General features: G+C 44.5%; 1 protein-coding gene across 1 annotated transcript in view; it reads left to right on the forward strand.

The window, feature by feature from the left end:
• Positions 1 to 3,476, forward strand: part of ntng2b (netrin g2b) — a 57,189-nt gene extending 53,713 nt beyond the window's left edge. The window contains exons 5-7 of the mRNA XM_084441853.1: positions 429 to 596; positions 1,490 to 1,624; positions 2,703 to 3,476. Of these exons, the coding sequence (XP_084297979.1) occupies positions 429 to 596; positions 1,490 to 1,624; positions 2,703 to 2,926 (527 nt within the window). The 3' untranslated portion in view covers positions 2,927 to 3,476. The remainder of the gene's footprint in view (positions 1 to 428; positions 597 to 1,489; positions 1,625 to 2,702) is intronic.
• The last annotated feature ends 5,045 nt before the right edge of the window (positions 3,477 to 8,521 follow it).

Here is an 8,521-nt window from a genome sequence, read left to right on the forward strand (position 1 = left end):
AACAGAGACAGATAGACAGATAGACAGACAGACAACAGAGACAAATAGACATGAGGTGGTGCAAACAAGAGAGATACACATTTAAATGTTAATGTTATATTAAAATGGGTCTTTATTATAAAGCGTTACCAAATGTTTTTAATAAAATTGAATGAAAAAATTAGTATTTCTTTCCCCGAAAAATTATGTAAGTGGTCCCCAGAGGTTGAGGGCCATGGATTACTGGGCCCTGGGACAAAAAAGTTTGAGAAAGGCTGCTCTAAGGGCCCACTAGCTATCCAGTGCACACCCGCCAAGCTCCGGAGTTTACCAGGAGATTCCCAGTCAAATGACCCGCCCACTCAGGAGCTCAGATCCCTCCACCCCCACCCAAAGTGTCCAGTCCCCAGAAGGGTGGTGTGGATCTGACCTCCCGTCTGTCTCCTCAGACTGTGAGTGCTACGGACACTCCAACCGCTGCAGCTACATCGACTACCTGAACATCGTGACGTGCGTGAGCTGTAAACACAACACGCGGGGACAGAACTGCCAGCACTGCAGGGTGGGCTACTTCAGGAACACCTCCGCTGAGCTGGACGACGAGGGCGTCTGCATCGGTACGTCAGGGGCGGGTGGGGGGGGGAGGGTTGTGTCTGTTTGGTGTAGTGTATGTTATAGTGTGTGTGTGTGTATGAGGATGGGTATACTTTGTTATGGTGAGTGTGTGTGTGTGTGTGGATGGTTATACTGTACTGTATGTTATGGTGTGTGTGTTTGTGAATGTGTATGAGGATGGACAGACTTTGTTATGGTGTATGTGTGTGTGTGTGTGTGTGTGTATGAGGATGGGTATACTTTGTTATAGTGTGTGTATGTGTGTGTATGAGGATGTGTATACTTAGTTATAGTGTGTGTGTGTGTGTGTGTGTATGTATGAGGATGGGTATACTGCATTTTATGGTGTGGGTGGGTACGTGCGTGTAGGGCAAGCGCAAGTACACAAGCGTGAAAAAAAAATTAATTACTATTCTCAAATCTCCATCATTTCCATCCCTGAGCACTGTGAGAGTGGGAAGACCTGTGTGGAGAAGAGCTGTGGGTTAGATGGGACATGGGTGGGTTGGCTGTGTAGATCACTCTGGCGCTGGCGTGGCTCCATCTGTAGGTGGCCAGGGGGAGGCTAGAGGGCGAGCTGGCCACACTGGGGGGGGGTTTGGGGGGGAGATGGCGGGGGGACACGCAGGGCCAGGCCTGAGAGTCAGCACAAATGAGGCCCCATTAGCTCGCCTGCCAGTGCACTGGCACACAGAGCGTGGCAAAGAATCAATACATAGAAGGCTCTCTATACACGCACGCACGCGCGCTTTCAGATACTCACCGAGTGGACGCCGAAAGTATGCTAATAAACCGCCATAGAATTTATTTTCTGACATTTTCGATGTATTTCTTTATCCCACATTCTGCCCGTCTCTCCCTCCCTCCTTCTCTCTCTCTCTCTCTCTCTGTCCAGAGTGTAACTGCAACCAGATGGGTTCAGTGCACGACCGCTGCAACGGAACTGGGTTCTGCCAGTGTAAAGACGGAGCCACCGGACCCAAGTGTGACGACTGTTTCCCGGGGTTCTACTGGAAACAAGGGTGTTACCGTGAGTATACGGGGCGAGTGTGTATGTGTGTGTGTGCGAGAGGGCACGTGTGTGTGTGTGTGTGTGTGTGTGTGTGTACAAGACAGAGAGGCCGAGGGAGAGAGAGAGAGGCCTATCTTCGGTATATTAGACATTGGGGGTAGGTACCTCATATGTCACCCAGATTCCTTGTTAGGATTACACCGTACCACTTAGTCTGCATGGGCATTCACTCCCCCCCCCCCCCCCCTCCCCTCGGTACTGGGTCATGTAGCTCATTAGGCGCCTCACCTGCTCCCTTAATGGATGACCCTGTCGCACCTTAACCCCGTTTCAGCGAGCCGCCGCCCCCCTCCCATCCAACATCTAGTCAAGCGCCATGTCTCATGTTACACCCCCCCCCCCCCTCCCCCCTCCTCCGCGTCCTCTCTGCTTCATCCTGTCACAGGCCGCGTTTCGGTAGGAATCTCTACTTACCGCGGAGTGCTGTAGAACTGGGTCGCGCAGTAGGTCACGTTCCGTACACGCCATCCCCAATTTACATGACCGAAAGAGAGGGGGGTTGCGGGTGGAGAACGCGGCCGTTTGTAACGGATACGAGCCGCGGGTTACGCTCGGTGTCACCATTGATGTTTTTATCTCTTCAGCAGAGGATTCGCATCAACAATAGAGAGGTACTCTGTAACGTCATCGTGCCCCAGAAATCCTTCCCTGATTTTATGATTTCTCTCTCACACACGCACACGTGAACACACTTCTTTATCAAGTTTTTAGGTCAAGTACGTTATAAACTACGGCTGTGTTTTCCCTAATGCCTTTTACAGCTTTTTAATGACGCTGATAATTCACTCAACGACGTGGTACAGTGAGAATCTCCAGATTCAAATGGAGATATTACATTTGACCCAGAGAAAGCGCATGATCGAGATACATTCACAGAGGAAATGAAAAGGTGCTCTGAAGGCAGCTGTTAGTGTGCCTAAAAACGTACACTTGGAGAATTTATCTTTGCCTTTTTCCTCCCTCTCTGTCTCTCTCTCTCTCTCTCTCTCTCTCTACCCACCAAACCTTCCCCCTCTTCCTGGATTTCCCCTCGCAGCCAATGTGTGTGACGAGGAGTTGCTGTTGTGTCAGAACGGAGGGACCTGCTACCAGAGCCAGAAGTGTATGTGCCCTCCAGACTTCAAGGGGGTGCTGTGCCAACAATCTCGCTGTGAGGGGGGCAAGGACTGCAGCTCTGCCTGGACCCCCCACCTCCCCCTGGCCTCGCTGCTGCTCTGCGTCCTGCTACCCCAGCTTCTGGCCATAGTAACTGCACACTGACTCGCCCAGACCCCAGAGATCCAGGAGCCAGGGGTGTGTGCGTGTGTGTGTGACAGCTTACCAGACTGGGCAGAGCCTGCAAGCTGGCCAATGGGACTCTATAGAGACACTAAAATAGTATTAATACACACACACACACACACGCGCACACACACACACTCAAAAACACTTGAACACACAAACCTCACTGGACTGTTATTGGACTGGGAGGAATCCCACTTTTGTGTGTGTGTGTGTGAGCGTGCGTGAGTGTGTGAGAGGATCAGAGAACAGAGAGGCAGCTGGAGAATCGGACAACCAATCACTCTCTCTCTCTCTCTCTCTCTCTCCCTTTATATAAGAGCTGGAGCAAACTCATACCAAAAAGCATAAACAAACAAAAGAGAACACTTAAGTCATCGCTGTTCACCACAATGAAGGGTGCGTTGTGCGGATGGATGGAACACAAGGACAATTTTCCTCTTTCTTTATTGGTTGAGTCCAATGCTCCTCTGCGGGCGCACTACTCCCACTTCAGTGTGATTGGTCAGCCGTGGAGTGGGAGGGTGCAGGGAGGCTTACAGTATCTGGGGGGGGGGAGTGTGTTTGTTGGGAGGGGCATCCGCTATCGAGGCCTACATAGAATACTATAAACCAGGTTTAATTTTGACAGAAAAAAGAATTAGACTTGTTTTCACGTTTTTCCTTTTTCTGCTGCATTTTTTTTTTTTACGATTATCTTCTGTCGATGTATCTGATGTGCCCACTAGCTGAGATTCTACATGTAATTATATTATCCAGAAGGTTATGAATAATCAGTTTTAGTCACTATTATGGTTGTCATAGGAATGAGTGATTGTTGCCACATTTAGCAAGATTTTATCTTCACACAGTATTCAGGAAAACAGAATTTAACTTATCAGAAATCTAAAAAGAGAGTAAAAGAGATATCAAAGTATCAATATTATATGACATTATTTGAATATTTTTTGTAGAGATTATTTTTGTTTGGAGTTCCAATAAATGAACTATTACAAATGAGCATTTTATTACACTGTAATGCCTATAGTAAATGTGAGTGTTATTTGCTCTTGCTTGCATGTTATTGACTCAGCTCCCTCCAGATGAACAGAACTACCACTAGTGCGTGGTTCACTTGCTAGCAGTGGCATCTGAGACGTAGAGAACAGAGGAACCATCCCACCACTTCTTATTTCATTCAGTCTGAGCATTTGAAGAAGCTGCTAGAAGAATGAACTACTGAAACACACAGAATGAGCCGACGTCTGTCACACAGAAGATATCGTTTCAGTTCTAAGTTTCTAAGACTGAAGAGCTGGGAATTTGAAGGGCTTCACTGAATCTGTCAAAACATTGGGAAATGAATATGCCCATCAGGCCTGCTCTGGGCATCTCATACAGTATCTTAGAATAGACAAAGGGAGAAGTCACATCCCTCCCAATAACATACAAACAATACACTCATAATGACCCCCTGAGTCCTGAGACAGGTAACCTGCAGGTTCACTCACACACACACACCTCTATACCCAGATCACCGTGGAAACCATCCCTTTAGAGGGCACTTCCAGTGACCCTGTAGGTGCTGTGGCCACGTACTTCAGTTTTTATTGGAAAAAACAACAATAATAAAACACTTCAGTGGAAAAAAAGGCATCCGTTCTGCTGACTCGGCTACACTGCAGGTTAACAAGAGTGTGAGTGTAGGAGAGAAAGACAGAAATGCTGTATCAATCTTAAAAGACGCACATCTCGACAAAAGCAGCACTGTGAGAGGGGGGTTCTAATAATAATAATAATAAATTGTATTTATATAACGCCTTTATATAGCATCTTTCAAAAGACCCAAGAACTCTTTACATAGTGACTGAAAGAGACAAGTCAGACAGCCAACAGTGACAGACCAGAACAAAAACGTCACAGAAACTATGAATATAACAAGTACACATGCAAACATGTTGTCCCCCACCCATTACACATGTTCCTTGTGGTAACAAGTCCCCTGCTTCTCACTAACTCTGGGACTTCCACTCCCCACCTCCACCCCCCCTACTCAATGCCTCCATCTAGTGGACAAACGAGTAGGGGTCTAGAACCTCACTTATGTGACCATTCTCTGGCTAAGATGTTTTGATGATTGATCTGAGTTCTATGGATCTTTTATTTTAAAAAAAAAATGTATTACCCAGCCCCCTCCCCAACATCCTGGCTTTTTTTTTTTTTTTTTTAACCAGAGGGCCAAATCCAAAATACCTGCTGGCGCCGTCTTGAAAAATTAAATTTTGAACCAAAGCACCTAGAATCATGTCAACCATGAGGAATTCTGACATCAGTTTGACATTATGACATAATTTTAACCCAGAAATCCAAGAAGGGGCGCCATCCTGTAAATAAAAATGTAACTTTTGAGTAGGAAAATGTGGTGTTTTGGCTTTACCATTTTACTGTAATATATATGTAAGGAAGGAGAATAACAATGGTAAACTACAGGTAGGTCCATAAATACAAATTTCATCATTTTGGCTCTGTACACCAACACAATTGATTTAAAATGAAACATTGAATGTGTGCTTTAAAGGAGTAGTAAAGGGAAAATGCATGTTTAGCCCTGTTTTAAGGTTACTTATGATCATATACAATGGTTCAGATCAAAAAGCTGAAATCGAGAGTTTAACATGTTTTTGAAAGATTTTTCAAGGTGCCCATTCACATCCATTGTATGACCAAAACGGTGGAAGAGCAATTATCAGACTTTCTCAAAAGTGCTAGTTTTGTCAACATTTTCATCTGAACCATTGTATATTATCATAAGTAACCTTAAAACTGGGCTAAACATGCATTTTCCCTTTACTACTCCTTTAAGTGCAGACATTCAGCTTTGAGGGTATTTACATCCAAATCAGGTGAACGGTGTAGGAATTACAACACATTTTATATGTGGTGGTACCCCTCTTTTTAAGGGACCAAAAGTAATTGGACAAACTAACAATCATAAATCAAATTGTCATTTTTAATATTTGGTTGCAAATCCTTTGCAGGGGTTTCTGGATCCTTGGTGATGCTCTGCCAGGCCTATACTGCAGCTGTCTTCAGTTCCTGCTTGCTCTTTGGGCGGTTTCCCTTCAGTTTTGTCTTCAGCAAGTGAAATGCATGCTCAATTGGATTCAGGTCTGGTGGTTGACTTGGCCATTGCCGAACATTACACTTCTTTGCCTTGCCTTACTCTTTGGTTGCTTTCGCAGTATGCTTCGGATCAGTGTCTATCTGCACTATAAAGCACCGTCCAATGAGTTCTGAAGCATTTGGCTGAATATGAGCAGATAAGATTGCCCGAAACACTTCAGAATTCATCCTGCAGCGTTTGTCAGCATTCACATCATCAATAAATACAAGGGAACAGTTCCATTGGCAGCCATACATGCCCACACCATAACACTACCACCATCATGCTTCACTGATGAGGTGGTATGCTTTGGATCATGAGCAGTTCCTTCCCTTCTCCATACTCTTCCCATCCCATCATTCTGGTACAAAGTTGATCTTTGTCTCATCTGTCCATAAGATGTTGTTCCAGAGCTAAACATTTTTATATATATATATATATATATATATATAGATGTATTTTGGCAAATTCTTATCTGCCTTCCGGTTTTTGCGGCTCACCAATGGTTTATATCTTGTGGTGAACCCTCTGTATTTACCCTGGTGAAGTCTTCTCTTGATTGTTGACTTTGACACAGATACTCCTACCTCCCGGGGAGTGTTATTGATCTGACACAGATACTCCTACCTCCCGGGGAGTGTTCTTGATCTCAACTGTTTGAAAGGGTCTTTCTTCACCAGGGAAATAATTCTTCTGTCATCCACCACAGTTGTTTTCCGTGGTCTTCCAGGTCTTTTGGTGTTCTTTGCTCTTGCTCACCAGTGCATTTTATTTTTAAGGATGTACCAAACAGTTGATTTGGCCACACCTAATGTTTTTGCTGTCTTTCTGGTGGGTTTGTTTTGATTTTTCAGCCTAATGATGGCTTGCTTCACTGACAGTGACAGCTCTTTGGATTTCATATAGAAGAGGAAGAATCTTTATTTATCATACAGCACACAGATGTGGAGATTAAATGTTGTCTGCACTTAACCCATCCCGACGTCCTTCCCCCAAGGGCAGCCGAGAGTAGACAGTAGGCAGCGTGCTTGGGAAGCGCCCAGGGGCCAACCAAGTATTCCTGTCCGTCTTCACCATGGACGGACAGCGTTAACGATCTGTTCTTCTGCATGTTTTTCATATTGGGTTCTTTATGGGAAAAACCCTTGCGAACACGGGGAGAACATGCAAACTCCACACAGAAAGGACCGGAGACCTTCTTGCTGTGAGGCGACAGTACTAGGTACTGCCACGAAAAAGCTGAGCAGCCAATTGTCCAAATACTTTTGGTCCCTTAAAAAGTGGGGGACCATGTACAAAATTGTAATTCCTACACTGTTCACCTAATGAAAATACATTTGGGTGAAAATACCCTTAAATAACAGTTGAATAAAGAAACCCCTTAATTCATGTGATCAGTCTGAATCAAATCATTCTGTCTCACTAGATTCTGAATCATAAGATTCTGATGAATCCCCCTTCCTCCTCTGTACCTTGTGACGGTCCTCTGGTCCTGTCTGGGTAACCTTTCTTGTTCCCCGTTTCCTAATCAAGCAGGTTGGGCGGGGCTGGAGTCCCATCAGGACATCTGCCTGGGTTGTCAAAAGACTCTCCAGATGTTACCAACAGGCAACGTTGTGACAACAGGTCTATATGGTCACAAAATAACCTGTCCTCACACTAACCCTAACCCTAACCAATGATAAAATTTGATTTAACATTTGATAAAAACATTCCTCCAAATAGTCCTAATTTTGAAACCTAGAATGTGAGTAATGAAGGTAAAACAAAGAATGCAGGGCATTATTTACTGCTGTCCATACACTAGAAAACTTTGATAAAACTTTTACAAGATTTAAAAAAAAAAAAAGAAAAAAAAAAAGACTGTCATCTGATACCCTCTCACATCTAAAGACTAAAGAGTTTTAAGTCACAGACTAGTCATAGACTAGGATTCTGCAAATCGCCTATTGGTTGTTGATAATGATCACGTCATTGAACCACACTATTTGCATAAGACGAGACTAAAGACTTGCGTGAATATCAAACATGTTTGATATTGTTGTAAGGCCAAGACATGACAAAGACTGGCCAGAATCGGGTTTTAAGACCACCTTACACCTAACGACAGTGATCACGGGAGCGCAGAGCAACTCCAACAAGACTCTCAAGATTTTATTCCGATTTTGTAATTTCGTCTGAGACTTTGTCTGAGACTGAGGGCCAGTAGGTTACACAGGTTAGAATTTAAGAACTGTACAGTAGGTGGCGGTATACACATTAAAGTTTTTTGGCGATCCGCCATTAAACCCAGAGGAGGACAAGGAGGAGAAGAAGGAAGGAGAAGGAGGAGATGACGAGAGTACTGTATCCTTCTGGTTTATTTGAAACAGAACCGTTGAGCTTACAAACGGAGATGTTTTTGCAAAAGAACCCCTTAAAAATGTTGTCAG

The sequence above is a fragment of the Borostomias antarcticus genome (assembly GCF_949987555.1).
Source record: "Borostomias antarcticus genome assembly, chromosome: 8".
Taxonomy (NCBI): Eukaryota; Metazoa; Chordata; class Actinopteri; order Stomiiformes; family Stomiidae; genus Borostomias; species Borostomias antarcticus.